Source organism: Thecamonas trahens (assembly GCF_000142905.1).
Source record: "Thecamonas trahens ATCC 50062 unplaced genomic scaffold supercont1.49, whole genome shotgun sequence".
In the NCBI taxonomy this organism is placed as follows: Eukaryota; order Apusomonadida; family Apusomonadidae; genus Thecamonas; species Thecamonas trahens.
In genome coordinates, this window is record NW_013657631.1 from 176,031 (window position 1) to 202,999 (window position 26,969).

General features: G+C 64.6%; 13 protein-coding genes across 13 annotated transcripts; 8 read left to right on the top strand and 5 right to left on the bottom strand.

Annotated features, from left to right (window-relative positions):
* Nucleotides 1–397: 397 nt before the first annotated feature.
* Nucleotides 398–3,673, top strand: AMSG_08902 (uncharacterized protein; the record flags this gene model as incomplete). The annotated part of the gene is made up of 4 exons (XM_013898983.1): nucleotides 398–917; nucleotides 977–2,439; nucleotides 2,496–3,368; nucleotides 3,395–3,673. The coding sequence occupies 4 exons, from the start codon at nucleotides 398–400 to the stop codon at nucleotides 3,671–3,673; spliced, it is 3,135 nt and encodes a 1,044-aa protein (XP_013754437.1).
* A 21-nt stretch (nucleotides 3,674–3,694) lies between these two features.
* Nucleotides 3,695–4,413, bottom strand: AMSG_08903 (proteasome maturation protein). Its single transcript, XM_013898984.1, has 2 exons — nucleotides 4,351–4,413; nucleotides 3,695–4,191 (listed from the first exon to the last, which is right to left on the bottom strand). Exons 1-2 carry the CDS (start codon nucleotides 4,351–4,353, stop codon nucleotides 3,760–3,762), a joined length of 435 nt encoding a protein of 144 aa, XP_013754438.1. The 5' UTR covers nucleotides 4,354–4,413; the 3' UTR covers nucleotides 3,695–3,759.
* A 332-nt stretch (nucleotides 4,414–4,745) lies between these two features.
* AMSG_08904 (uncharacterized protein) lies at nucleotides 4,746–6,130 on the bottom strand (the record flags this gene model as incomplete). Its single annotated transcript, XM_013898985.1, has 2 exons — nucleotides 4,746–5,827; nucleotides 6,100–6,130. The coding sequence occupies 2 exons, from the start codon at nucleotides 6,128–6,130 to the stop codon at nucleotides 4,746–4,748; spliced, it is 1,113 nt and encodes a 370-aa protein (XP_013754439.1).
* Nucleotides 6,131–7,258: 1,128 nt separating this feature from the next.
* Nucleotides 7,259–8,365, top strand: AMSG_08905 (uncharacterized protein; the record flags this gene model as incomplete). Its single annotated transcript, XM_013898986.1, has 2 exons — nucleotides 7,259–8,036; nucleotides 8,090–8,365. Exons 1-2 carry the CDS (start codon nucleotides 7,317–7,319, stop codon nucleotides 8,363–8,365), a joined length of 996 nt encoding a protein of 331 aa, XP_013754440.1. The 5' UTR covers nucleotides 7,259–7,316.
* A 921-nt stretch (nucleotides 8,366–9,286) lies between these two features.
* AMSG_12215 (uncharacterized protein) lies at nucleotides 9,287–11,985 on the top strand (the record flags this gene model as incomplete). The annotated part of the gene is made up of 3 exons (XM_013899037.1): nucleotides 9,287–9,511; nucleotides 9,598–10,604; nucleotides 10,751–11,985. 3 exons carry the CDS (start codon nucleotides 9,287–9,289, stop codon nucleotides 11,940–11,942), a joined length of 2,424 nt encoding a protein of 807 aa, XP_013754491.1. The 3' UTR covers nucleotides 11,943–11,985.
* Nucleotides 11,986–12,102: 117 nt separating this feature from the next.
* AMSG_08908 (enoyl-CoA hydratase) lies at nucleotides 12,103–12,941 on the top strand (the record flags this gene model as incomplete). Its single annotated transcript, XM_013898987.1, has 2 exons — nucleotides 12,103–12,731; nucleotides 12,788–12,941. The coding sequence occupies 2 exons, from the start codon at nucleotides 12,103–12,105 to the stop codon at nucleotides 12,939–12,941; spliced, it is 783 nt and encodes a 260-aa protein (XP_013754441.1).
* Nucleotides 12,942–13,254: 313 nt separating this feature from the next.
* On the top strand, nucleotides 13,255–16,297 carry AMSG_08909 (oxidoreductase; the record flags this gene model as incomplete). Its single annotated transcript, XM_013898988.1, has 3 exons — nucleotides 13,255–13,342; nucleotides 13,655–14,454; nucleotides 14,858–16,297. The coding sequence occupies 3 exons, from the start codon at nucleotides 13,255–13,257 to the stop codon at nucleotides 16,295–16,297; spliced, it is 2,328 nt and encodes a 775-aa protein (XP_013754442.1).
* A 231-nt stretch (nucleotides 16,298–16,528) lies between these two features.
* AMSG_08910 (ATP synthase subunit gamma) lies at nucleotides 16,529–18,042 on the top strand. Its single transcript, XM_013898989.1, has 2 exons — nucleotides 16,529–16,586; nucleotides 17,141–18,042. The coding sequence occupies exons 1-2, from the start codon at nucleotides 16,552–16,554 to the stop codon at nucleotides 17,994–17,996; spliced, it is 891 nt and encodes a 296-aa protein (XP_013754443.1). The 5' UTR covers nucleotides 16,529–16,551; the 3' UTR covers nucleotides 17,997–18,042.
* Nucleotides 18,043–18,077: 35 nt separating this feature from the next.
* AMSG_08911 (uncharacterized protein) lies at nucleotides 18,078–19,958 on the bottom strand (the record flags this gene model as incomplete). Its single annotated transcript, XM_013898990.1, has 2 exons — nucleotides 18,078–19,016; nucleotides 19,521–19,958. 2 exons carry the CDS (start codon nucleotides 19,956–19,958, stop codon nucleotides 18,078–18,080), a joined length of 1,377 nt encoding a protein of 458 aa, XP_013754444.1.
* Nucleotides 19,959–20,444: 486 nt separating this feature from the next.
* On the top strand, nucleotides 20,445–21,862 carry AMSG_08912 (CAMK protein kinase; the record flags this gene model as incomplete). Its single annotated transcript, XM_013898991.1, has 2 exons — nucleotides 20,445–21,436; nucleotides 21,466–21,862. The coding sequence occupies 2 exons, from the start codon at nucleotides 20,445–20,447 to the stop codon at nucleotides 21,860–21,862; spliced, it is 1,389 nt and encodes a 462-aa protein (XP_013754445.1).
* Nucleotides 21,863–21,869: 7 nt separating this feature from the next.
* Nucleotides 21,870–23,723, bottom strand: AMSG_08913 (uncharacterized protein). The gene is made up of 2 exons (XM_013898992.1): nucleotides 23,544–23,723; nucleotides 21,870–23,423 (listed from the first exon to the last, which is right to left on the bottom strand). Exons 1-2 carry the CDS (start codon nucleotides 23,667–23,669, stop codon nucleotides 21,885–21,887), a joined length of 1,665 nt encoding a protein of 554 aa, XP_013754446.1. The 5' UTR covers nucleotides 23,670–23,723; the 3' UTR covers nucleotides 21,870–21,884.
* Nucleotides 23,724–24,182: 459 nt separating this feature from the next.
* Nucleotides 24,183–25,179, top strand: AMSG_08914 (solute carrier family 25; the record flags this gene model as incomplete). Its single annotated transcript, XM_013898993.1, has 2 exons — nucleotides 24,183–25,098; nucleotides 25,169–25,179. The coding sequence occupies 2 exons, from the start codon at nucleotides 24,183–24,185 to the stop codon at nucleotides 25,177–25,179; spliced, it is 927 nt and encodes a 308-aa protein (XP_013754447.1).
* Nucleotides 25,180–25,227: 48 nt separating this feature from the next.
* Nucleotides 25,228–26,603, bottom strand: AMSG_08915 (uncharacterized protein; the record flags this gene model as incomplete). The annotated part of the gene is made up of 2 exons (XM_013898994.1): nucleotides 25,228–26,145; nucleotides 26,208–26,603. 2 exons carry the CDS (start codon nucleotides 26,601–26,603, stop codon nucleotides 25,228–25,230), a joined length of 1,314 nt encoding a protein of 437 aa, XP_013754448.1.
* Between the last annotated feature and the right edge of the window lie 366 nt (nucleotides 26,604–26,969).

Below are 26,969 nucleotides of genomic sequence, written 5' to 3' on the forward strand. Positions count from 1 at the left end.
ACCAGCAAACAACAACTTTTGAGCCTAAAATTCATCGTTTGCCCAAAGTCGAATAAAATGGCAGCAGCGAACACAGCAGCGGTTGTGTGTGTGAGAGAGTGTGTGAGAGGGAGAGAGCTGGCCGACCGACGACGACGAGGATGACGACCAGGCGCCCGACCACCCCACCGTTCCGTGCGACCAAGGAGGCGGGCAAGGCAAGGCCAAAGGGGGGAGGGGGAAAGAAGCTATTGAGATGAACAGCGGGTGGCAGGGAGCACCCGCGAGCTTTGACAGTCATGGAACGTATGCTACGCACCTTCCGTCGTCGTGTGTGGCCTTTGACACGGGAAGCCCTATGGTGTGGGTCGGCGGTGGCTGGGGAGGTCACCCGTGTACGGGACGGAACACCCGAGCCATGACCCCATGGGTCACCGGTCTGGCACCTGCTACAACTGCCCGGACTGCCTCCTTTGTAGCCGGTCCTCCAGACTCGGGGCATGTCACAGACTTGGCTTGCTACGGTGATGGCCTCGCCCTCGCCTCGCCCTCGCGGGTCCAGCTCCGGTCTCGGGCAGGAGCAAAGTTGGGAGAAATTCGGTCGGCGGAGATGACCGCCTTGTCCACCCTCATGTTCCAGCGACATGAGAGCCAGCTGCTTGCAGGTGGTGCTGCGGGAGAGCTCTTCCTCATCGACATGGGCACCGCGCGCATCCTCAAAAAGTACGATGCCTCGTACACCATCGGCTCCACAGGCGTGGCAAAGCTTGCGGCTGCATCGGGCGCCGTCTTTGCGGGCAAGCCTGGTGGAAAGGTGCTGGTTCTAGAGCCGGATACACTGGCTCCCATCGAGGCGCTCAACGCCCACTTTGGTGCTCTGTCGGACATGGTGGTTGTCAGCGACAGCCTGGTGGCCACGGCCGGTCGGACAGCCGGCCGTGGGGGGCTCCACCTCGACCTTGCGGTCAAGATCTTTGACATCCGGATGTACCGCGAGCTGGCGTCGATCCGTTTGCCGAGGGTCCGGCGCTGCTTGCCGCCGCCGGCACCTCGCTCATCATTGCCTCGCAGCTCGGGGTCTACGAGTCGCACGGGGTGCTGGGCGAGTTTCTGGGGCGGAGCCACGGCGGGCAGCTTGCGCTCTCGGGCCCGCAACAGTTTCTGGTGGACATGGCCATGTCGCCGTCGGGCGCGTATCTGGGCGTTGTTGAGGCCGGCGGATGCATGCACATGCTCTCGCCGGTGCCTGCGAGCTCGACTGAGCCCGGCCCACCGCTGGTCGGCACCTCGCCCGCGAGCGAGCCGCCGCTGGTGGTGAGCAAGGGCACGCCTGCGACCGAGCCACCGACGCTCGGCGTGCTGGGCATGCCGGACGTGGCGGATCGGACGGCGCCACTGGGCCTCGGCTCGGTCTACACGCCGTACGCCGAGCTGAGCGGCGGGCCCGAGTCGATGCTCTCGGCTTGGCCTGTCGGGCTCGGCTACTCCCCGGGCCTTCCGCCGCTTGCCATTCCGGGAACCATCAAGGCGTCGCTGCGGATGGCGGGCGGCATCGGGTACGCGACCAACACCTTTGGCATCAAGCGGAACACGGTGGCGGCCCACCGACTCGACGTGCTCGACGCCATGCGGCACGGCACAAGTCGGCCGGCGGGCCGGACCGCGTCGGGCTCGGTCATTTCGCGCTCGACCTCGGTCCCGGTCCACCTCTCGGACGCCGGCGGGCACTCGGGCGGCGGGCTGCTGGAGGTTGGGCGGAGCGGGCGCGGGCGCGGGCGTGGGCGCGGGCGTGGGCGCGGGCGCGGGCGGGGCGGGCGAAGCGGGCGCGGACGGAGCGACATGAAGCGGTCGCGGTCGCACGGGATGGGCGACGAGTCGGGCCTGGCATCGATGCTGGGCCCGCCGCGGCCGTACCGGCTCTTTGTTGTCCCGCAAAAGCAGGTGACGGCGACGCACTTTCGCATCGGCGAGCACTACAACAAGTCTGAGGTGTTTGCGGCGCTGGAGAACGGGTTCACCAACTGCTTTGTCAACGGCGTCCTGCAAACGCTGTTCACCATCGAGCCGTTGCGGGCGTCGCTCATTTCGCACGTGTGCTCTGTCGAGTTTTGCCTTGCATGCGAGCTCGGCTTTCTCTTCCACAACATGGGCAAGGCGCAGGGCGCGTCGGCGCAGGCAACCAACTTTGCACGGGCGCTCTCGCACATCAAGGTTGCGGCGAACATGTCTGTGCTCGAGCCTGAGGATCCGGACGGGTCGACGCCGTACCCGCACCTTGTCACAGCCTTTAACCGGTTCATTGTCCCGCAGCTGCGGTCGGAGCTGGGACACGCTGATGAGCTTTTCGACACGCTCTTCCGCATGCAGGTCCGGGTGAGCGAAGAGTGCCGGGTGTGCGGGAGCAACACTGGCAAGGCGACCGGAAGCGACTGCCTCGAGTACGCGATTCCGTCGCGCGAGGTCAGCGAGGCGAGCGAGAGCAAGGCCTTCCTTGCGGGGCTCAACGGCTCGCTGAGCAAGACGCTCTCGGCGCGCGCGTGTGCAAGACGTGCGGCGACTACAAGCCGATCACTAAGCGGTCTGCGGTGGAGAACCTGCCGTGGCAGCTGGTGGTCAACGTGGGCTCGACCGAGACGAGCGCGGGATCGTTCTGGCGGTCGCCGCAGGTCAAGGTTGCGCGCGAGTTTGTGGCGGTCTCGGTCGGCGATGGCGTGCAGGCGCTTGCGCCTGGCGACGCTGTGCCGGCCGGAAGCGAGGTGCTCGGAAGGTACGCACTGTACGCGAGCGTGATGTACGTGCACCCGCGCGCAGCAGCCGAGGCCAACGAGCCCGGTCACTGCATGGTGGCGGTCAAGGCGCCGCACGTCGAGTCGTGGCACCTGCTCAACGATCTCATCATCACGCCTTGCTCGGCCGACGACGCTACGACATTCCACGACGAGTGGAAGGTGCCTGCCGCGCTGTACTACCGCAAGGTGGCCGATGGCGCGGTGCCGGACATCCTGCGCGAAGCATGTGTGGTGACCAACCATGTGGTTGCTTCGGTCCTTCCGCAGCCGCTCCCGCCTCCGGGCGAGGGCGAGATGCGGCTGGCGGCGCTCGACGCCGAGTTTGTGGCGCTCTCCAACGACGAGAAGGAGCTCGACGCGTACGGTGAGACGCGGATTCTGCGGCACCGGCGGCTGGCGCTTGCGCGGGTCTCGGTCCTCCTTGGCGACGAGTCGGTCATTGTGGACGACTACATCGCTGCTGCCGAGCCGGTTGTCGACCATCTAACCCAGTTCTCAGGCATCCAGCCGGGCGACCTCGACCCTGCCACGTCGCCGTATCCGCTCGTCACTCTCAAGGACGCGTACCTCAAGATTCGCTGGCTCGCCGACGCCGGGTACGTTTTTGCGGCCATGGCCTTAAGAAGGACTTCCGTATGATCAACATCGTCGTCCCGCACGAGCAGATTGTCGACACCGTCGACCTCTTCTACATCGCCAAGCAGCGGCGGCTCAAGCTGTCGTTCCTCTCGCGCCACCTCCTCGACGAGACCATCCAGGTCGACACCCACGACTCGGTCGAGGACGCGCGCGCCGCCCTCCTTCTCTACAAGAAGTGGCTCGAGCTCAAGGCCGTATCCGACTACCGGGTCTCGGAGGAGCTGGCCCGGCTGTACGATGCCGGGCGGGTGCACGGGTGGTCGTAGCAGGCTGGGCAGGAGCAAATGTGGTACGATGACCTGTTTTAGTCGGGACGGCAGTGGCAGTGCCGAGATGGGAACCTGCTCAGCACTTAGCGCTCGGCCGGCATGCGGATGCCGTAGAGGGCCTCGGCCTGGGCACGAAGGTTGGGAGCCTCGACGGGATCGCGGGCGTCACCGAGATAGTCGGCAAAGGAGATAGACTCATCGGCGCCCGAGAGGGTGTCGAGGGCGACAAACGACGACGGAAGGCCCGGGAGGCGGTGGTACTGCGAGAAGACGGCAGCCTCAAACTGGGTGCGGAGGAAGGCATGCGAGCCAAAGGTGGCGTCCAGAGCGTGCTTGGTCAGAGCAGCCTCCTGGGCCGGCGCGTTGGCCTCGATGGCCTCCACCGGGTGCATGGGCCGGAGTTCGGCAGCGACCGTGTTGCCGAGTCCCGCAGTCATAGGATCAACCATCGCATGCGAGGTCATCCCCACAGCAGGCATGGCCTGCTTCGGCACAGCAGACGGCTTCAACGACGCCTGTGCGTGTGGTGTGGGGTAGGGGCGGTGGTGGTGAGGAAAAGGTCGTAGAAGTGGGAGGGGGGGAAGGGGGGAGGGAGTGACAGGTCGCACTCTGGGGGGGGGAGGGGAAGGTGGGTCAGGGGGGGTAGGGGGGGGGGGGGGGGGTAGGAGGCGTACCATAGTTGTATGTATGGTAGTGGTGTTGTATGTGGTGGTGGGTGTGGTGGTGGGTGTGGTGGGGTGTTGGTGTTGGTGTTGGTGGTATGTCTGTGCGTGTGTGTGTGTGTGTGTGGTGGTGGTGGCGGGTGGTGGGTTTGATCGGTTGGTTGGTTGGTTGGGGTGGTTGGGGTGGATGGAGGTAGTGATGGATGGATGGTTGGGATGGTTGGGTTGGTTGGCTGGTTGGGTTTGATCGGTTGGATGGAGGTAGTGATGGTTGGATGGTGGGTTTGATCGGTTGGATGGTGGGTTTGATCGGTTGGTTGGTTGGTTGGTTGGTGGATCTGATCGAAGCGGCGCAGTGCATACTCGAGCAGAGTGTTGCGATGGAATGGTTAGGGTCAGGGCGAGAGTCATCGACGACCGCCTGGGAGGAGGAGGCCAGGATAATGGTAGTGTCCGGCATTGTAGGGGATCGGCCCAGGGCCACCACCGGGACCCATCTGCTGGAGGTGGTAGCCCGGTGGGAGGTAATGGCCGCGGCCGTGCGGAGAGCCCGGGGCAGGGACCGGCGGAATGTGGACGCCTGGGACCGGCGGCTGGCCCCGCGGCGGCGGCATGGGCATGCCCTGCGCACGTCCGCCACGACGGCGCTCGCGTTCGCCGCCGAGGAGGAGCATGCCTTTGGAGCGTGAGCGCGTCCGCGATTGCTTGGCGGGGCCGGCCCAGGGCTTGGCATGCTTGGCTCGCTTGGCGTGCTTGGCGTGGGCGCGGATCATCTCGGACTGCGGCGGAAGCACTCCCTCGTCGCGCCAAAAGTTGTTCCAGTCGTCCTCGTAGTACGAGTAGTCGTCGAGCTCGAGGAAGGTGTCGCCGATGGCTGTGGCCACCGTTGTCTCCTCGTCGGCAGTAAGCGCGGTGTCGAGGGTTGAGAGAGTGTCGACCGATGACAGGTTGGTATCCAGCGTATCGCTCGACGACGACGAGTACGACGAGTCGGAGCTCGACGACGACGACGAGTAAGATGCCGCCGTCGTGGTGAGCGTCGACATAGCGGTCGTTGTCTCGCACGTCGCCGTCGATGAGACCGCAGTAGTGGTGAACGTTGACGCCGTCGACGCCGTCGAAGCCGTTGTTGGTGAGAAGCCTGTCGTCGACTTGCCACGCGGCCGCATCCGCACCTGGGTAACCTCGGTCGTCGTCGACGCCTCTGCGGACGAGCTCTCAAACGACGAGTACGCCGACGAGATAAAGACTGTGGTCGTCGCCGGACCCATCCGCATCGCCTTGCCCTTCTTGCCGCCCACAGCACCCATGGTGGTCATCTCGACGCCACGGCTTCTTCTCCCAGCCTTGCCCTTGGTTCGGGACTTTGCATCCTTGGATCGCGACGCAGTCGGCTTGGAGTGCTTGGATGACTTGGAGTGCTGGGAGTGCTGGGAGTGCTTGGATGACTTGCGTGCCGCCGGCTTGTCCTGCCCGCCTCTGGCCTTGGCTCTTGCTCGCGCGCCTCGTGCTCTGCTCGGAGCTGGTGCCGGCATACCCGCCGCCACCCTGCTCTTGCTGTAGCTGCTTGTCCTCTCGCGGCTCCCCTTCCACCCTTGCTCTTGCTCTTGCTCTTGCTCTTGCTCTTGCCCTTGCTCTTGTCGGTCCCTGTTCCTGTCCCTGTCCCCGTCCCCGTCCCCGTGCTCCTGCTCCTGCTCCTGCTCCTGCTCCGACCCGCCGGTCCTCTCGCCTTGTCCACCCTGGGCCGAGCCCTCCTCCCACTCCCGCTCTTGCTCCCGTAGCCCTCGTCCATGCTCGGCGACGAAGATCCAGACTTGCCCATGTCGCCCTCGTGCTGTGCCCCGAGTGCGGTGATGGCGGATGTGGGTGGCCACCAATGGCGTCGCTGCTAGTCTCGCACCAGCCCCGACAGTCTCGCACAGTCGGTTGCCTCATTGGCGATGGTTTTTGTGTGGCCGGGGTTTGGATTCTGAGTGGCGCACATGACAGTTAACATAAATTTTTACCCCATGCGCTCCTCACGTTTCAGGTCTGGGACTTTGCGCTTCCTCTGATGCCTACAGCTGGATTCGGCCGGAAACGAGGTTGGAGGTGCTGTGTGAGGCCGAGAATAAAGTGCACCCTTGCAGCAATGGGCGTTGTCGAAGAGAGAGTGTTGGCTGGGTGTGATGGTGATGGTAGGAGTGTCAGAGTGTTTGCCAATGCGGTTTCGCAGAGACTCGGTCAGCATCGAGGTGTTGACTGCGGTCGCAGTGTAATTCTGGGTGTAGGCAGCAGGCTACCCAAGCGCTCCAGCTGTAGACAGGTACTCAGGGCAGTACATGTGTGCTCTGACTAGTCACTCCAAGAGAATAGTCTTGGTCGGCTTCAACCGACCGTTTGGAGGCCGTGCGGAACAGGTCGCACTCAAGCTGTCGACCCGGTGAGAGCACTCCAAACGAATCTTTGCTCCACCACCCAACGCACCCTCTGATGTGAAACTTTCTCGGCCCGACAAGCCTGGCACAGAACCCTCCTGCAGTACAGCATATCAAGGCAAGGTAGAGGAGATGATTGAGCACATATGCAGCTGGCTGAAGCTTGCTTGTCTGGGTGGAGGCGAGCAGGAGTGCCTGCGCCGGACATAGGACCGGGATCATCAAGCTGGGGGAAGCAGCCAATTTTGCGCTTCCGCTCGAAAACTCGTGCCACGCACTCGGCACTCCACTCCCCGTCTCGAGGTGCGGGGGTATCTGCATTGCAGCATTCCGGGTATCTCACCGCTCGAGATCTTCACCCCGTACTCCCACACCCACTACGCATTTGTGAGCTCGCAAGCAATGTCAGGGTGTGGCTGTGCGGGGGGAGAGGGCGAGTCGTCGAACACGGCTGCTCGTACGAACCCGTTGTCCAATATCAGCCGCTCTCCGCGTCTCGACAACAACATTGGCAGCAGGTCTGGTGCCGAGCCACCGACACTGCCCCAGAACAGCGAACCTATGCGATTGGACTGCTGCTCGGCCAACTGCACCTCATGCACTTGTAGGCTCACCCTTGCCTTTCTCGAAGACGATGGCGTCTCGCCGTCCAGCAGAGCCTCAGCTACTGATGAAATTCGCGCGTGCAAGTGTTGCCAAAAGTGCGGCGGCATTGCCCAATTTGCCGATGTCAAGGCGCCGTCACCCAAGACGTCGTCGCCGGAACCGCCGCCGCTCCAGCTCGCCCCACTGCACATATCCGAGCCTTTGGCTACCGACCGAGTCTCACACGCTCAGCAGCCACTGGTAGGCTCCGAAGGCATGGCCGAAGAAGCACCACTGCCGATCTACAGCGGCGGCCGTAGCAGTGGCGGCTTGATGTCGTCAAGCGATATGGTGTATGTGGGGCCATCGGTCGACAACGCTGCGCCGTCGGCGGCCGAGGCGCTGACGCACATGCTCTCGGGCTTTCCCAGCCACGCACCCATGCATTTTGGAGCGTACCCGGGCATTGGTCCGCTCACTGGGCTGCCGCTTTCATCGTCGGGCGTCTTTCCGTCGTACCATTCCTCACTGCCGCCGACTCCGTCGTCGCAGCACCGCGCGTCGCCCAACCTGGGCGCGCACTCGCACTCGCACTCGCACTCGCACTCGCACTCGCACTCGCATTCGGCGCCGCCGACGCAGATGCTGACTTCTCAGCATCCGTCGCAATCGGGCCTCGCTGCCCATGCTCTGGCTGTGACCGCCGCGCTCCTCCACTCTGGCGGACGCCGGCCTACGCCCCGGGCAAGACGCACGCGTGCGATGTGCCGGGCTGCGGCGAGTTCTTCTCGCGGCGATCCAACCTCATGCGTCACATGGCATCAGTTCACGGCCAAGCGCGCTCCCATGTGTGCGCGCGGTGCGGCCAGTCGTTCTCTCGAGGCGATGCTCTCCGCCGGCACGTCATCCGCCGCCACCAGGACGGGCCCAAGCCGGTCTTCCAGTGTACCATCTGCTCGCAGGCCTTCACTCGCGCCTCATCTCTTCGCCGCCATAAGGGGCGCATCCACCCCGATGCGTCGTGACTCGTCCCCAAGTTCTTCGTTGTCTTGGCTCTCCTTTCCCGTGAGGCGATCTGCTGATCTGGGTGTTGACCACCCCACCCCCTCCCCGAGACCGCTCCCCCCTTTGATCTCACGCCCTCTTGCGTGCGATGATATCCTAAACTACGTTGGAGCCAGAGCACCGTCTCTTCACCCACGACGCGACGCGGGCCACAGTGAGCCTCCTGAGTCCTGATCCGATGAGGCTGGCAGGTGTAGGCTCACGATGGGCAAGCGCTGACTCTGTGCTCAAGCCACACCTGGCCGGGGCGTGTTCTGATCTGATTAGGCTGGCATGTGTGGGCTCGTGGTGAGCAAGAAGTGGCGAGCGATGACGGCGAGCGAATATGATGAGACGGATGGACGGGCGAGCGATGATGATGAAGCGAAGCGGGCACCACTCGTCGTCGTCGGCGAATGTCACGCGCGACGGGAGGGGCGGCGGATGTCAACCTCTCGGGGCTTCTGAGCACCACCACGTTGTCTTCCTCATCCGAGTGCGGACGAGGAGAGAGTAGTAGCAGAGGTGGTGAGGAACATGTATGCGGGCGTGGCCTGCTCTGGAGCTCGTCAGACGATAACTCGGGCGCTGCCTCGCCTTCGCTCCCTCCGCTCACACCTGCCACTTGGCCAAGTCGGCCGCCGGTGACCGAGGACGTGGGCAAGGACAACGCTCCCGCAGGCATGGCCATGACCGAAGCCATGGCAGGCATTGCGATCAGTGATGGGACTGGCGAAGAATCTCTGGGTGGCCATGGCAGTAGAGGTGGTGCTGGAGGAAGCTGGCCAAGGGCAAAGTCATATGGGAGCTCTCCGTCGCCGCCATCGGCCTTTGCTGGTGGCCTCCGTGGCTCGCCGAGTACGCCGCTGTTGGCGACGGGCAGTCTTGGCCGAGGTGACGACATGATCAACGCGCTCGAGGTCATGACCGAGACTACTGTGCTCAAGCCGACCGAGCTGGACTCCGAGTCGGCTTCGCCGTTGTCAACAGGCATCAACCTGACCAACACCGTGGTGGGCGCGGGCGTCGTCGCCCTGCCCTACGCCTTTGCCTCGATGGGCATTCTTCTGGGCTCTGTCATGGTCCTCATCATTGCGCTCCTTGCTGACTACTCTCTGCGCCTGCTGGTGCGGACAGCAGCGACGTTTGGCTACATCTCGTTTGAGCACATGGGCCACGCCGCGTGGGCACCCGCGGGCGGGTCGGCGTCCAGTGCACCCTCCTTGTTCTCCTCCTCGGGTCACTGGTGGCGTATCTGGTGATTATTGCCGACTCGCTGACGCCGATTGTCCGGGCGCTTGCCGATGCCCCGGCCGATCCGTCGGCCGTGTACCTCCAGTCGTGGTTTGTGGTCATGGCTCACACCGTGGTTGTCATCCTGCCGCTAGTCCTCATTCGACGCATCGACACACTCAAGTACTCGTCGGTCCTCTCACTGGTCTCGGTCGCGCTCCTGGTCATCTTTGTTATCACCCGCTCGTTCACGCTCAACGCTGTCGGGCCGGCGCCGGCGCCCACGCCGCCGCCGCCGGTGGCGTATGCTACCCGCTCGCGCATCACCGACACCAGCGGCCAGGCAAAGCTCGGGCGGTTCGGCTCGCGCATTTTTGTCGCCCTTCCTATCGTGTGCTTCACCTTTACTTCGCACCCCAACGTGCTGCTCCTCTACTACCAGCTCCGCGGGCGGACAAGCAAGCGAATGGGGCGGATCATCCACGGTTCGGTCGGCGCGTCGGCCGGCCTCTACCTCGCCATCGGCATCTTTGGCTATTTCACGTTCCTCGGTGAGACAAAGGGCAACGTGCTGACCAACTACGCCGACGCCGGCGATGCGTTTGCCAACATTGTGCGCGGCGCGCTCGTGGTTGCCATCACCTGTTCGTACCCGCTGCTCTCGTACCCGTGCATCTCGACTCTCGACGTCCTCCTCGTCCCGTCGTTTATGGGCGTCAAGGCGCCGAGCTCGCGCTGGTACCTCGAGTCGGTCGTCCTCGTTGCCGCTACTCTCGCGCTCGCCATCGCTGTTCCGTCGATCACGGTGGTCTTTTCGCTCACCGGTGCCACTGCTGCCGTCGCCATCTGCTTTGTCCTCCCAGGCCTCTTCTTTGTCAAGCTCACCGAGCGATCTCTCGTCCGCCGCGACATGTTGGCCATCATCACTCTCGTGGGCACTGGCATGTTTTTGGCATCGTCACGACTGTTGTCATCATCCAAGACATAGTTCGCAACGGCATCGATTGAATCATACTCACAATCCGAGCTGGCCACATTGAACATCTGTTTGCCGTGAGTCGAGCGTCAAGCGCCGAGCGTGGTTCGGTGGCGTGGCTTGGTGGCGTGACAACACACTCCACTGAGCGGCGCAGCACCAAGTCGATGCAAGCGACGCCCATTCTCACACGACCGTCTCTCGCCAGCTTGCCCCTTGAGCTCCTCCACCTCATTGCATTTGAGTTTGCAATCCTTGCGCCTGCCGATGTTGTGGCCTGGGCTTGCGCCTCGAAGCGGTTCCATGCGGCGCTGCTGAGCCGCGGCTACCCGCGGGTGAGGAGCCAGGCTCTTCTCGGACCGCTCGCGTGCATCCAGCGCGGGCTTTTTGACGCTGCACGATGGGCCATCGCCCACGGCGCAACGACGAGCAGCAGCAAGAGCAAGGACACGGATGATGGATTCGAGCTGCTCTCTGCGCTCTGTGCTGAAGACATGGTGCTCACGGGCGCCGTCGACTCGGACGGCTGGATCGGGGTTCTCGATGAGATCATCACTCGCATGCCGAGCGTGGCTCTCTGTAAGCCGGAAGTGACGTGGATTGGGACAGTCAATTCACCGCTGGTGCTCCGCTTGGCGACTATCGGCGCGGCCCGCGGCCTGCGGCATGTCTTTGGCCGGACCGATATCGAGGTCGACGCCTCAGTCGGCAACAACGTAGCGCTTGTTACGGCAGCAAGCCGCGGGCACGCAGCTGCCGTTGCCGTCCTTCTCGACAGATTTGAGGTCTCGCACAGCGCTCGCAACAACGGGGCGTTTCTGCAGGCCTGTCGCAAGGGACACTACGATGTTGTGGAGCTTCTCCTTGCCCGCGACGATATCGATCACACCAACGACAACTTTGAGGGCTTCCAGCGGGCGGCGCAGTTTGGGCATCTCGACGTTGTCCGGCTCCTGCTTGACCTGCCGGACAAGCCGCCGGCCAAGGCGAGTAACTTTGCCTTTGCCGCCGCCGCCGGCCTTGGCCATCTCGCCATGCTCCGCCTGCTCCACGCCTCACCTGGCGTGGTCGTCGATCCCGGCCATCGCGACTCGATAGCGCTCCGCTGGGCGGTAAGCAACGGCCACCGCGAGACTGTCGAGTGGCTCCTCGACATTGGTGGCTTTCAAGTCTCGGCACGCGACTACAGCGCCGTTCTCAGCGCGGCGTCGCGGTATCCCGATCTCGTCCCCATTCTCCTTGCCCACGAACCTGCGCCGCTCCCGGATGGCGTCCGCGAGCGTGCCATCGAGCTTGCCAACGAGGCCGAACACGCGGGTGCGGTGGCCGCACTGGCTGCAGCGCCGTGACGATGTGTCTCTGGCCACGATGTAAACGACTTGATTGCACCGGGCTGGACACCTTTGTGTTTCGGCGGCCGGGCCTTGGCCATCGCGGTATGATGCGGCTGCTCCACGTCTCGCCGGGTGTGGTGACACTCGGCAACACCTGACGACGACTCGGCAGGCGATGGCCAGCGGACGGAAGGCCCTCCTCGCAACGCGGCTTGAGCACATTGTGGCCGAGACGGACGAGGCGCATGCAGGGCTAGTGTGGGTGACGCTCAATCGGCCCGAGGTCCGCAACGGGCTCTCGTTCGAGCTGGTGGCCGAGCTGCATGCAGTGCTTGATGAGCTGGCGGGCCCGAGCCGGGAGACGGCGCGGGTGGTCATCCTCAGCGGGGCGGGCAAGGGCTTTTGCGCCGGAGCAAATCTCAAGTCGCTGATGAGCAAGGTTGCCGACTACCAGCTGGAGGACCAGAGGACCATGTCGCGGCTCATTCTCAAGATCCGCGCCGCGCCCCAGATCTTCATCGCGGCGATCCATGGCGGCGCCGCCGGAGCCGGGCTCTCGCTCGCTCTGGCGTGCGATGTGCGGGTGGCGGCCAAGGACCTCAAGATGAACTGCGCCTTTGTCTTGCTGGGTCTCTCGGGCGCCGAGATGGGCTGCTCGTTCTTCTTGCCCAAGCTTGTCGGCCCGGCAACAGCCAGCGAGATGATGCTGACCGGCCGGTTCATGCACGCCGACGAAGCCGCCGCCCGTGGCCTGGTCACCAAGGTGTTAGCCGATCGCGAGGCAGCGCTTGCCGAGGCTCAGTCGTTGGCGGTGCAGATGCTGAATGCGGTGGCGCCACGCGCGCTGGTCATGACCAAAGACGCAATCAACGCCAACGCTTTGGCGGCGCCTCGCTCGCGGCCGCCATTGCGATGGAGGACCGCCAGCAAGTTCTGTGTCTCAAAGACGATGACTGTCTCCGTGTTGGCATCAAGTACGCCGCTCGGTTCCTTGGTCCGTCATCCAAGCTGTAGGCCCGTCCGCCCCGCCCCTCCCGTCCCTCGCTCCACCCCCGATCCGGACGATGATGACTTCTATGAGCAGTGCCGATGGGCGTGACAGGCATGGATGTGATTGGCATGGATGCTGTAGCCGAAGAGAGCAGCCGATGAGGCAGCACACGCAAGGATGGCCGCCAGCAGTGACGAGGCCGTGTTCCACAGGCGGCCGAACAAAGACAGCGAACAGTCAGCGAACAGACAGCGCCACCACAGAGCGAAGCGATTGCGAGCAGAGCACGAGTAGTGAATGGTGACCAGGGCGATAACCACTACACTCTGAAACAGTATGGTGTTCTCGGGACGGACTCTGTTCATCACCGGCGCCTCGCGGGGGATTGGTCTGGCCATTGCCCTCCGGGCGGCCAAGGACGGCGGTACGGGACCTGGCTGATGATGGCCAGTTGGCGGATGATGACCAGCAGGAGGACGGGGAGGGAAAGGGAGGTTGTAGAGGCTTTGATGATGCGAATGGGCGAGTGTGTGGCAAAGATTGACTGCGCATGGCGGTGGTAATGAACTGCCACGCGATGTGTGTGTGTGCGTGTCTGTGGTGCGTGCGTTCCTCGATCGGATGAGACGGCCAAAGATCATGTGTAGACGAGGGCGATCACGGGGGCCAGACTCATCGATTGGAGCGTGACTATGCGGTTGTGCGGCTATGGGGTGTGTATGTCGGGGGTGGACAGCCAATGTGGTGGTGGCGGCAAAGACGGTCAACCCACATCCCAAGCTCGATGGGACGATCTACACGGCGGCGTCGGCGATTGAAGAGGCAGGCGGGCGGGCCATGCCGATGCAGGTGGACATTCGCGATGCCGAGGCGGTGAAAGAGGCGATGGATCATGCGGCCAAAGTGTTTGGTGGCGTGGACGTGCTGGTCAACAACGCGTCGGCTATCTCGCTGACGGGCACGCTCGAGACGCCGGTGAAGACCTACGATCTCATGCACGCCATCAACGCGCGTGGCACGTTTGTGACCACTCAGGCGGCACTGCCGCACCTACTCAAGTCGACTACCGGCCCTGCGCCGCATGTGCTCAACATCTCGCCGCCGCTCAACCTCGATCCCAAGTGGTTCGCCGACCACACGGCGTACACGGCGGCCAAGTACGGCATGTCGCTCGCGGTTCTCGGTATGGCTGCCGAGTTTTCGGGCAAGGTGGCGTTCAACGCCCTCTGGCCACGCACCACCATCGCCACCGCTGCCATCAAGAACGTCATTGGCGGCGACGAGCTGATGAACCGTTCGCGCAAGCCCGACATTGTCGCAGACGCTGCCGCCATCATCCTCGCCCAACCGATCGAGTACTCGGGCAACTTTGCCATCGACGATGACATCCTCCGCGACGCTACCCTCGGTGGCGATCCATCCATTGACCTTGACTCCTACTCTGTCGTCCGCGGCGCCGATCTCCAGCCCGACTTTTCCTCTAAGCGAGCCACGGCCCGCCGCGCTGGGCTTGTGCTTGTACCCGCTGCTGCCCACGTACTTGCTGCCCGCGGTCAAGAAGAAGCTGCCCCCCATTCCTCCCCTCCTCCCCTCCTCCCTCCTCCGTCCCTGACTTTCCCATCAACCGATATTCGACTCTTTCCTCCGATCCGCCACAACCAGCAATGTCCCCTTCCCCCCCCCCCCCCCCACTCATTGGATTGGATTGGATCGTGACCAACAGCAGGCATATGAGTGGAAGCTCGCCGCAGAGGAAGCGGGAACGGGATGAGAATGATTCTGGGGATGATGGACCAGGAGGTGATGTGGGGTATATTGGCGGAGAGGCATCGTCGTCTATGGGTGCGTCACCGCTGAGGAAGGAGATGCCTGTGACAGAAGGGGTGGAGAGCAGGCCGGGAAGCGGAGGGAGTTGCTGGATGGGGCGCACCCGGGCGAGTACATCGACGAGTCCGTGGTGCAGAGCAGGACGACGGACGGCCTGCAGTTTGAGGATCTGGCTGAAGATGAGTTTGAGGAGGAGCTTGTGGTGGGCATCGGCGTCGACTCGGACGACGATGGCCAGGGGCCCTCGCTCGATCTGGCCCAGGTCGGCGGCATGATCGACATCTCCAACATGAGTGGCCAGGGCGCGTCGTCGTCGGGCTCCACCCCGCAGGTCTGGCGGCCCGAGGATGGCCTTGCCGAGGGCGAGCAGCTCGACTACGATCCGTCGGTGTACAACCTGTTCCACACCATGGACATGGAGTGGCCAGCGCTCTCGTTCGACATTGTCCGCGACTCGCTCGGCTACCGCCGCTCGCGCTTCCCGCACACCGTCTACGCCGTGGCCGGAACGCAGGCCGAAGACGCATCGGCCAACGCGCTGGTGGTGATGAAGCTCTCATCGCTGGCGCGCAACGGGCACGGCGAGAAGCCCGAGGCGTCCGACGACGAGTCGGACGACGAGTCTGACGATGACGAGTTTGACATGGAGCCTGTGGTCGAGTACCGCTCGATCCCGTTCTCCGGCTGCGCCAATCGGGTCCGCTCCATGCCGCAGACGCCGACCACCATCGCCGCGTGGTCCGACCTCGGCACCGTCGCCATCTACGATCTGCAGCACTACCTCTCGGCGCTCGACGTGCCGCCGCCGCTTCCGCTCGCCCGCGAGCCCGAGCCGATGCACGTCTTTACCGGCCACACCATGGAGGGCTTTGCGCTTGACTGGTCGCCTGTCACCCAGGGCCGCCTCCTCTCGGGCGACTGCGCCCGCAACATCCACCTATGGGAGCCGCGCGAGTCCGGGTGGGCCGTCGACATTGCGCCGTACGTCGGCCACACCGACTCGGTCGAGGACCTGCAGTGGTCGCCGAACCAGGCCTCGGTCTTTGCTTCGGCCTCGGTCGACGGCTCGGTTGCCATCTGGGACGTGCGCAAGAAGGGCGGGCCGGCCCTCTCGCGCCCAGCCCACTCATCGGACGTCAACGTCATCTCATGGAACCCGCTCGTCGAGTTCCTTCTTGTCTCGGGCGGTGACGACGGCACTTTTGCCATCTGGGACCTGCGCTTCTTCCAGGACGCCGACGAGGGTTACGAGCAGCGCTTCTCGTACCACTCGGCGCCCATCACCTCGGTCGACTGGCACCCGACTGAGGCCTCCTCGCTCGCCGTCTCGTCCGACGACAACCAGATCACTCTCTGGGACCTCGGCGTCGAGGCCGACGACGAGGAGCTCCGCAACGACGCAGAGTTTGTTGCAGACTACCCGCCGCAGCTTCTCTTTGTCCACCAGGGCCTCACCGAGGTCAAGGAGATCCACTGGCACCCGCAGATCCCGGGCATGCTCATGGCCACTGGTGCCGAGGGCTTTAACGTCTTCAAGCCCATCAACTTTTAGCTATCTGTAGAGCTAAGCCAAGCCAAGCCAACCCCCCCATCCGATGAAAGTCACACCCCCCATTGCCCCCCTCCCCCCCCCTTCGACGAGGCTGCGACGACGAGCTGCCAGCCGACCGGCCGACCAGCCGACCAGCCGCCTGCCCCGGCCGGCCGGCGAGCGGCCCGCCCCGCCCACCCACTCACCCCAGCCATCGACGAGGGGCTCGACGTGCTGTGGGCGACCTTCACCCCACTCAGTGCCACCGCACAAAGATGTTCACCCGTGCTGCGCGCGCGATCATCCCTTCGTACGTACCGGCATGCCCACTACCACCACAGCATGCTTTGGTCCCTTCAACACTACCACCATGGCCATCCCCCTAGTCAGCGCATTGGCTGCTGGCTGTGGGCAAAAAATATGCCTCGGGGACCACCAACGCTCCATCCTCAGCCGCATGGTCTTCCCACCTCCATACCACACGGACGAGCCCTTCCCGCACGCCCCCTCCCCCCCTCCCCCCTGCCCAACACCCGCACACATGCCCCTACCCAGTAGCGCACCCACCACAATAATCTCCCTCCTCCTAGCGGTGTTCTCCCCCACCGCCCCCCCCCCCCCCTCCCCGCCACCCACCGCCCGTCCTTCTCCCGTCGGTCGTCACCGCCCATTCGGTGCAGTCATCCCTGGACTGACGGCCCCCCCCCCCGGCATTGAGCCCCGCCGCCACCCACCACCGCGACCACCATGGCCATTGCCACCCCCACTGCTACTGCCACCACTGGTGTACTTGTGTTTGTTGTGGAGACTCACCGGGTGCTATGGCTTGACCATGTGGTATTGGACGTGTTTTTGGCTCTACAGGGCTGCGGCTGCCGTCCCGCAGAACGCCCGTGGTATGGCTACGCTGCAGGAGATGAAGCGCCGGATTGAGTCTGTCTCCAACATGGCCAAGATTACCTCGTCGATGAAGATGGTGTCTGCGGCCAAGCTCCGCCGTGCTGAGGACGCCATGAAGCCGGCTATGGCGTACGGCAAGGCCTCGGCTGCCCTTCCCGAGCTGGTGGGTGAGCCCGAGGAGAAGCCCGAGACCCGCCTGGTGGTGGCCATCTCGTCGGACAAGGGTCTGTGCGGTGCGGCCAACTCGGTCATTGCCCGTGAGGCCATTGCCATCATGGAGGAGGACAAGGCTGCCGGCGTGCAGACGGTCATCGCCAACGTCGGCGACAAGGCCCGTGCCACCCTCACCGCCAAGGGCGTCGAGGTTGAGCACGGCTTCTCCGAGTTTGGCAAGTCGGCCTTTTCGTTTGCGCAGGCGGCGTACATTGCCGACATCCTGCTCAACGAGGTCGAGTTTGACATTGCCACCATTGTCCACAACGAGTTTGTCAACGTCATCACGTACAACACCGTCCGCAAGTCGGTCCTTGGGCCGGAGAAGATGGCCGAGCAGACGTCTGCGGCCCTCGGCCACTACAACATGCGCGGCGACCGCCACCTCATGGAGAACTACGCCTCCTTCCACCTCGCCAACGCCATCTTCTCGGGTGCCCGCGAGGCTGCCGCCGTCGAGTTTGCCCAGCGCATGTCCGCCATGGACTCGGCCTCCACCAACGCCAAGGACATGATCGAGCGCCTCGAGCTCCAGTACAACCGTACTCGCCAGGCTGTCATCACAACCGAGCTGTGCGAGATCATTGGCGGTATGTCGGCTCTTTGATTGTTGCAACGTAACACACACACACACACACACACACACACACACACTCACACACACACACACACACACACACTTGCCCGCTCATCCCCGGTGTGCCCACCCGCTCCGCCGCACCGCCCGCCGCCACGCCTCCGACGGCCTCGGATGCGGTCTCGTTGCTCCGCTTGCGTCCTCGGGCAGGATCCAAGCGTCGACTCGATCAAAGTACGCCCGCAGCTCAGCAGCTTGCGCCTCCCACTCGTCACCGGGAGCGCCAACCGGCTGCATCGATGGCGCCCGTGAGACCGATGCCGTTCGCGACCGAGCGCGATTTGCAGGCGGCTGCCAGTCCAGCGCTAGCACGCCCTGCGGCGGGGCTGCGAGAGCAGGCGGAGTCACGACGCTCGTCGGCCGCTGACGCACACGTCGTTCGAGAATCCTCCCCCGGCGGCGGGAGGCAGTGGCCGCCATCTCGATCAACTCGGGCGACGACGAACTTGCAGCCACCGACTCGTTGCAGATCGAGACCGAGCTCGGCGAAGTTGAGCTTGAAAAGACAAAGGCAGGCATGACCGGGCTCGCGCCTGCGCTGGGCGCGGGGCTGGGCGCCGGCGACGCGCTCGAGCTCGACGAGCTGGCAGCAGCCATGGCGAGCTTGCGCTTGCGGAGCTGCTTGCGCTTGCGCGGACGGCCACGACGGACATGGCGCCACAGGTCTGCGGGCGGGCGTGCAATGTGCTGCATCTGGTCGCGGATGCGCTGGCGCTCGGCGGCGCGCTCTGCCTTTCGGCGCGCCACCTTCCGCCGCCGCGAGAGCGAGCGCGGCGACGGGCGGCTTGGCACGGGCTCGATCGAACCTGTTGCCGAGCGCGAAGCCGACGCCGACGATGCCGTCGCGGTCATCGTCGACGAGCCGGCTGCCGGCTTGGGTGGCCGCCCGAGCTTCTCGCTTCGCCGCCGCGACGACGCCGAGCCGCCTGATGAGGCCGAGAGCGAAATTGACGGCCTTTTGCGGAGCCGCCGGACACCGAGCTTGCCGGTCTGCGAGGCGCGGGGCGGGCGTGGGCACGGAACAGGCGGGCGAGCGCGGGTGTTGGTCACATCACCAAGTGGAGCACCATGCGCGCGGCCTCGCGGTAGCGGCAACTTGCTTGATGTGGCAGCACGCCGGGCGTGTGCGGCGGAGGGCGGGGCAAGACGCGGGTGATCGCGATCATGATCGCGGCGGTGGGCAGAGGCAGACGACCAGGGACGGCCTGCAAAGGAGGAGAAAGACGAGAAAGAGAAAGACGGCGACGATGACGACGGCGTGGGCGAGGTGCGACTCGTGGCTGACGACTTTGTGGCTGTGTGGGGGTGGGGCATGGCGAGATCGGGGGCGGAGAGTGTTCACAAGAGAGCAGCATGCCTCGGCACGGCCTTTTCCGGAAAACGGCAAAAGGCCCGGCAGCGTCCGGGGCGGGGCGGGGCGGCGGGCGATCATGCGTCGGCGGCGAGCGGAGCGGGAGCAGCGGCGGGCGCGCCGGTAGAGGGGGCGGCAAAGACGTCGTCTGCGGAAAAGATCGCCTGCGGCGGGACGAGGCAGGCCGAGGGATCATCGTCTGCGGCGGCTGCGGCGGCCTTCTTCTTGCGGGAGAAGAACGAGGTGAGCTTGCGGGTGAGCTTGGAGGCAACGCGCTGCTCCGAGGCTGTGACAGCGGCATCGACGGCGTCGACTGAGGCCTCGATGCGAGCCACTAGGGCGACGAGGGCATCTAGCTGAGCATATGTCTGCTCCAGACCCTGGAGATGGACTTTCAGTGCGGGAACAATGTCCTTGGTCTGGTTGGTGTCTGCCGTCAGCGACTCAACCATCAGCCCAAGCTCATCCAGCCTTGCCAGCATAGTCTCGATGGCGCCTTCCACTGCCGCTGCTTGTTCGGTCGGATCCATGTCCATGATGTGCCCGTAGTCGACGCAGCTCTCCTCGAGCAGGCTCACCATGTCCACTGCACACCCACCCACCCACACCCACGCATGCACACGCATGAGCGCGCGTACACACGTTCGCTGTGTGAGTCAAGGTGTTACGCCCCTCCTCCCCTCCCCTCTCTCCCCCCTTCCCCTCCCTTGGTCGTACCCTTGGTCACGCCCGTGGCGGTGGCCTCGGACGGAGCGTATGGAGCCGGCTGGACGACCCCGACTTCCCCACCGTCTTCCTCAGCATGTTCTGGAAGTGCGGGTGTGAGTGTGGATGGCTCTACGGGATCTGCACCTGGTGTGGCCGTGGTCTCTGCTGGTGTGACTTTGGCTGCTGCTGCTGCGGGGGTGGTGGCCATGGTGGGTGGGCGACTCGGGCAGACAGCGTCAGGTGGCAGGCCAAGCCGAGGAGAGGCGGAAGACCAGCCGGACTCGAGTTGACAGCACCACGGCCACGTGCCACGTAGTGTACGGCTACACCTCACTGTCGCACAGAGCAGCATAAGGGCCATGACTGAACATAGGCCATGGGCTCGATTGGAGGTGGTCAAGGGAGAGGCAGAGGCCGTGGCAGTGGCTGGCGACGGCGTCGAGGTGGCAGGCGGGGCGCTGCGGATCTTTCGTGATGATGAGGGCGTGGTCTTTGTCAAGGCGGCGAGCAAAGGGGTCAAGGTCCGTGGAAAGGAGGTTGGGGAGGAGATGACGGCTCTGGTGGACGACGGCGATCGGATCAAGGTGACGGGCACGGCGTGGGAGGATGGCCCGGTCGAGTATGTGGTGGAGCTGGTCGAGAGCGACGACGGCGATGACGACAGCGAGCACGGGTTTGTGACTGCTGACTACGACATGGGCAAGGTGCTGGGAACGGGCAACTTCGCCACTGTTCGGCTGGGCGTTTGTCGCAAGACTGGGCGCAAGGTGGCGATCAAGGTGTGTGACAAGGCCAAGTTTGCGAGGGTCCAGCACCGGGTCGGCGCGCTCCTCGACGAAGTCTCGATCCTGAGGGCACTTCAGCACCCGCATATTCTGCAGCTGTACGACTCGTATGAGACCGAGGACCACCTGTATCTGGTGCTCGAGCTGGTGAGCGGCGGCGATCTGTTTGACCGCATTGTCGACGCCGGCAAGCTGTCCGAGGCCACCGCGCGGCGGGTGCTGCGGCAAGTGCTGGAGGCAGTGGCGTACATGCACGATGAGGGTGTGGTCCATCGCGACATCAAGCCGGAGAACATCTTGTTGGCGTCGCGCAAGGGTGTGGAGACTAAGGTCTCAGACTTTGGCATCTCGCGGATGCTCTCGGTGGAGAACGGGACGACGATGGGCACCATGTGCGGGACGCCGCAGTACATTGCACCAGAGATTGTGGCGCGAACGGCGTACGACGCCAAGGTCGACATGTGGTCGCTCGGCGTCCTGCTGTATGTCATGCTCTCCGGCGACTACCCGTTTGTCGACAACGCGCCGCTGACGATCCCGGAGCAGATCCAGCGTGGCCTGTACTCGTTCCCGGACACGGCGTGGGGCGGGTGAGCGAGGGCGCCAAGGACCTCTGCCGGCGGCTCATGCAGCACGATCCAGCCATTCGCTGGTCGGCGCCGCAAGCGCTGACACATCCGTGGATCCGCGGTGCTGAGCTGGTCGAGACTCCGTTCCCCGACGCCGATCCCCCGGCTTCGGCCTCGGACGACGAGTCGGGCGACAAGCGCCGAGGTGCGCCGCGGCACAAGGCTGTAGTGAGCGTGATGATCTCGCGCGCCATTGCTGCGCTGGATGACCGCAAAGGTTCGACTGCAACGGCGATCGCCAAGTACATTGCGGCCAACTACGATGCGCCGCCCACGCGGGCGGAGCTCAAGCGGGCGTTGGCGGCTGCGACCAAGGCAGGGCGAATCACGCACTCGGGCTCGCGCTACAAGCTCGGCGGGTAGCGCTTGATGCAAGAGCAGTTGTTCATTCTGACGGCGGCTTGGCCATGAGGCCGCCACGGCGGCGTCCGGACCGGCGCTTGCGCTTCGGCTCGGGAGCTTGGACAGACTCGTCGGGCTGTTCGGGTGCTCGGTCTGGTTCGGCCGGCGGACTGGCAGCGAGAGCGGTGGCAACCGCGACAGCGCGCGGGTTAGGGCGGGCCTGGGCACCGGCGACAACAGCAGACGAGAGGAGCGAGGCAAGGTCGTCGAGAACGGCGGCGAGGGTGGCGTCGACCATCGAGTTTGCGACGGCAAAGTGCTCGTCCTTGACCTTGCGGGCCTTAGCCTGGGCGCGCTGCAGCAGGTCTGCTACCTCGGCGACAGTCCGATGGATTTTCTGGACGGTAATGGGTCGGACCGGAAACGGGAGCATGGCCTCGAGGAGCGGGACAAGCGGCTCGATGCGGAGGCGGAGCGCGCGGGCTTCGGCCGGCCGCTGCAGATACTCGGCCGAGAGCGCACCCTGCTCGAGAGCGACGGCGGCAGCGTGGCGGATGCCGCGGATGGCTTCGAGCGTTGACTCTTCGTGCGGATAGGCTGGGAGGAGTGGAAGGCCGGCCGAGGGCGAGGTGCGGACAGGGATGCCCTCGATTTCGTCCATGCCTGCGAGCGCGCCGACGCGTTCGAGCGCGGCCTCGAGACGGGCGATGGTTGCGGCGTCATCGCTGGCCTTGATGGCAGCGTCTTCGACAGCGGCACGGAGCGCAACATTGTCGTCGTGGTACTTGTCGCGGGCGTCGACGACGCGGTCGTCGATGGTGGCGTCGACGGCGGCCTTATGGGCCTCGAGCTTGAGCTCGAGCTCAGCAACCTTGGCCTTGTAGCGGTCGGCGAGCTTGGCCTTGGCGGCGACCATGCGTGCTCGGACCTCGTCCATCTGCGCTGCATACTGGGCCTCGACCTCGGCGCGGGCACTCTTTTCGGCCTCGAGCGCGTCCTCAAGCTCCTTGACCTTTGCGATCCAAGCTCTGAGCGTCTCCTTGTACGAGTCTGCGGCGGCGGCCTGCGACGCGCGCAGAGCGGCGACCGTCGACTCGAGCTCGACAACCCGTGCGGCAGCGCCAGCGCCACCCATTCCAACCCGGGCACGGGCAGCCGCATCCAGCGCGGCCTCACGCAACGTGTCGGCAGCTGCAGTGTCGCCGAGGTTTCGCGCCAGCTCGGCCGGCGTCCCACTAAAGCTCTGCTCGTTGACCAGCCGATCGCGAAGCGCGCGGCCCGGGCGAAGCACGCCCTGGCTCCACCGACCGACCACACCGCCACCATCTGGCGACGCCCCGGCAGCCAACAGCGCCTCCATGACCTCGTGCGCCCGGCGCAGCACCGCCAGATGCACCAACGTGCCTTCGGTCAGCATGCCGAGATCGTATCGCCACGGCCCACCCTCCAGCGGCGCGTCGAGCACATCTCTCACCGTCGGCGCCCACGTGCGAGCAGCAGTCTCACGACGATGCTGCTCCGGCGGCGGCGGATGGAGCAAGCCAGCCGCACTGTCATCGTCGACATCATGGCCGGCACCGGGCTGATGGGACCCACCCACCGCCAGCTCATCATCATCCGAATCAAGGCCCAGAAAGGTATATCCGGACGATCTCGTCCTCACACCACCTCGACCATGGCCATGATCATGAGCGAGAATGACCTGGCCAGGCGAGCGGACAACAGCAGCAAGGAGCGAGCGGAGTGTGGCCATGTCGCCTGCGTCCACGGCCGCCACCAGCTGGGCATGGCTCACCCGTCCGCCTGCACCATTGGCGGAGGATGACATACACGTATGGTGGTGAGGTGACGAGTGTGGGTGTGGGTGTGGGTGTGGGTGTGGGTGTGGGTGTGTGATGGCGGTATGTGTTGAGTGTGCCCCCCCCCCCCCCCCCCCCCTCCCCGTGCCCTGCCTGTTGTCGTCTCTGGCTCTGCCTGTCGTCGGTCGCGTGGGGGCAGGGGGATTACCCGATCGAGAGGGGCATAACCATCACTCCTCACACCGCCATCCATGTCGCCATCCTGAAACCGCTCTTCCTTCATCTACCTCTTTTCAATCTCCTTGTCAACCATTGAGCATCGTAACGCGTCACACAAGGCCAAATCGCCGCCTCTCCGCCGCATGTAGGGACCAGAGCGCGACATTGGACGCATCGGGCGGTGCCGGTCCGTCGACGCGCGCACCCTCTCTGATCTCGCCCCCCTCCCCCCCCCCCCCATCTCCATCCATCAACCCTCACCCACGCCCATCACCCACGCACCCACGTCCATCTCCCTGCTCTCCCTTCGTCCTACGTCCTCCATGCTACTGTCTGATGTGGCTGAACCGGGTGGTGATCCCACACATGCTCATGCTCATGCTCATGGCCATGGCCATGGCAAGGCTGATGGCGCAGGTGAGGAGGCAGAGGTGGCTGTCAAGGAGAAGAAGTCCGTCTCTATGGGCCATCTGGTGGCGGGCGGCCTCTCGGGCGCTCTGTCGCGGACGCTCACTGCTCCGCTGGATCGGCTTAAGATCCTGTACGAGGTCCAGGCTGATCACTCTATGAAGCGATCCATGTGGCGTGACCTGAAGGCCATCGGTGAGCGGGAGGGCATGCGCGGCTACTTTCGCGGCAACGGGGCCAACGTGCTCAAGATCGTGCCCAAGATGGCCCTCAAGTTCTACGGCTTTGAGTTTTTCAAGAACGCCTTTATGGCCGACGATGCCTCGCAGGTGACCTTTACCCAGCGACTGCTGGCCGGCATGTCCTCGGCCGCAGTCTCGCAGTTTACCATCCAGCCGCTCGACTGCGTCAAGGTCCGCATCGCTGCCTCGGACGCCGCCCGCTACAAGGGCATCATCGACTGCGTGACCAAGATGTGGCGGTACGAGGGCCTTCGCGCGTTTTACAATGGGGTCGTGCCTTCTGTTACGGGCATCATTCCCTCGATGGGCGTCGACCTTGCCATCTACGACTCGCTCAAGTCAGTCTACCGCAATCACCTCGCGCCACGCCTCGCCGAGCCCGACGAGGAGATCTCGGATGCCATCCCTGCGCCGGCGCTCCTTGTCATCGGTATGATCTCCACGTCGGCGGCCTACGCCGTCGGCCAGCCGTTTGGCCTCATCCGCGCCCGCCTCATGGTCCAGGGCGTGAACACCGGGTACGAGTCGCGCTACTCGGGCGCCATCGACGTCATCCGCCAGACCGTCAAGAGGACGGCATCCGCGGCATGTACCGCGGCCTCACCCCGCAGCTTGCCCGCGTCACTCCCATGGGCGCCGCCGGCTACCTCTTCTACGAGTGGTTTCTTAATCTGTACAACAAGCACATCGGTGATTGAACACTCGCCCAGCTTGCGCCTCACGCCGCTCCGCCAGCTTGCGGCGGAATCCACAGCGCGAGTACACTCCCCACGCACGCTGCCGCTCCGCCGACCACCATCGGGATCTCCGCCGACGACCCGTGCCCGCTCGCTTGGAGCAGCGGCGTCATGACCAGCGCCACAGGGAGCTCAGAGACGGCGTGAACGGCAGCGATGAGCCCAGCATACACACCGGGTGCCGCCGCGCCCTCGGGCTCACCCAGCACCACTGCGTATGGCACTGCGAGCATGACGCCCAGCCCAACCGGCGCAAGCGCGAGAACCAGCGCAGACGCCACCAGCGACGAGCTTCGGATGACCACCGCAGGTACAAGCATCGAGCTGCCAAGGACCAGCGCACCGGCTGCGTACACAAACCGCGGCGCAATGCCGAGCCGGCCAAGCGCGAGCGGGACCACGACGCCACCCACCACCGCCTGCAGCGCCGCGCCCAGCGCATACGAGATGAGCGCGTACCGGATGCCGCGGTGGTACGCATCATGCTGCGGAGAGCCAGCCGGCGCGTCGTCCGAGCCACCGGCCACCACCACCGCCATAAACACCGTGGCGTAGACCCAGTACGACATGAGCGCAAACCAGACAAAGACCTCGGCTCGGAACAGCGCGCGAGTCCGCGGCGACATGGCCCGCAACGCCGCGGCAAAGTGGGCCCACTTGGCGGCTAGCGTGCGGTTCCCCAGCTCGGCATTGTCGACGCCGTCAGAATTGATGGCGCCGCTGACCACAACCTCGACGTCGCCGTTCACCGGCGCCACGAGCAGCGGCGTGTCCGACCCGTCACCCTCGCGGTCATCCCCGCCATCGCGGCGGCTGCTGCCGTCGGCGAGGAGAGCCGGGCCAACCGTGCTCTGCTTCGCCTTGACCACGCTTCCGTAGCCGCGGGCGTAGAACCGGCCCTCGCGGGCGGCGACAAGAGTGACAATGGTGGTGACAATGAGGACAAAGCGGCGGCGAGGACATATCCGCGAAAGCCGACACCGAGCGGATGCCAGATCTCCCCCCACGGAAGCAAGCCTGCGCCTGCCGAGGCCAGAGCGCCGATGCCACACATTGCCGAGCACCAGCCATTGGCCCTCTGCAGCCTGCTGTCCGGCACCAGATCAGCGAGCAGTGCGCGGATGGGATCCATCATGCCATTGACAGCAAAGTTAAGGATCCAAAAGGCGATGGATGTGAGGGCGGCGACGGTGGCAACATTGCGGTGGCCAGCCTGCTTGCCCAACTCTGAGCCACGGGCATCTGAGCCAGCGACCAGCAGCGGGAGATTGGGGATGGCGAGGAGAGCGATGACCGAAGCGAGCAGTCCAGCCAATAGCCAGGGTGATCTCCGACCGAGCGATGGCCATGGAGCCATGGTATCTGCTGCCCAACCAACGAGTGGTTGCATGATGAGCCCAGCGAGAGGACCACATAGCCAGACGTAGGCACAGTAGGCCAGGGGAAGACCCGCCGCCCGGAGTATGGGCGTACCCACCGAGGACATGACACCCCAGGTGAACTGGATGCCCATGCACACACTCGTCGTTGCCAGCATACGCCCCCCTCCCAGCCTGCCTCGGTCCACACCACCGCCACCACCACCTGATCCGTTGAACGACATGCCCCTCCGCCTGCGCTTGCCCGCTGGCGTGAGAAAGGTGACTGAAGCGTATCCCCTGCCGCCCTGCGGCTGTCGCCGGCTATTTGCCCGATCGGAACCTGGCTGACGTTTTTGATTCAT

What these genes read in the sequence shown, in the direction of transcription:
- AMSG_08910 (XM_013898989.1), top strand. Translation starts at nt 16,552, where the DNA reads ATGTTCACCCGTGCTGCGCGCGCGATCATCCCTTC. An exon ending in GCGCGCGCGATCATCCCTTC is followed by an intron (nt 16,587 to 17,140) that starts GTACGTACCGGC and finishes TTGGCTCTACAG; the next exon opens with GGCTGCGGCTGCCGTCCCGC.
- AMSG_08913 (XM_013898992.1), bottom strand. Translation starts at nt 23,669, where the DNA reads ATGTCATCCTCCGCCAATGGTGCAGGCGGACGGGTGAGCCATGCCCAG. An exon ending in TTGTCCGCTCGCCTGGCCAG is followed by an intron (nt 23,424 to 23,543) that starts GTCATTCTCGCT and finishes GGGTCCCATCAG; the next exon opens with CCCGGTGCCGGCCATGATGT.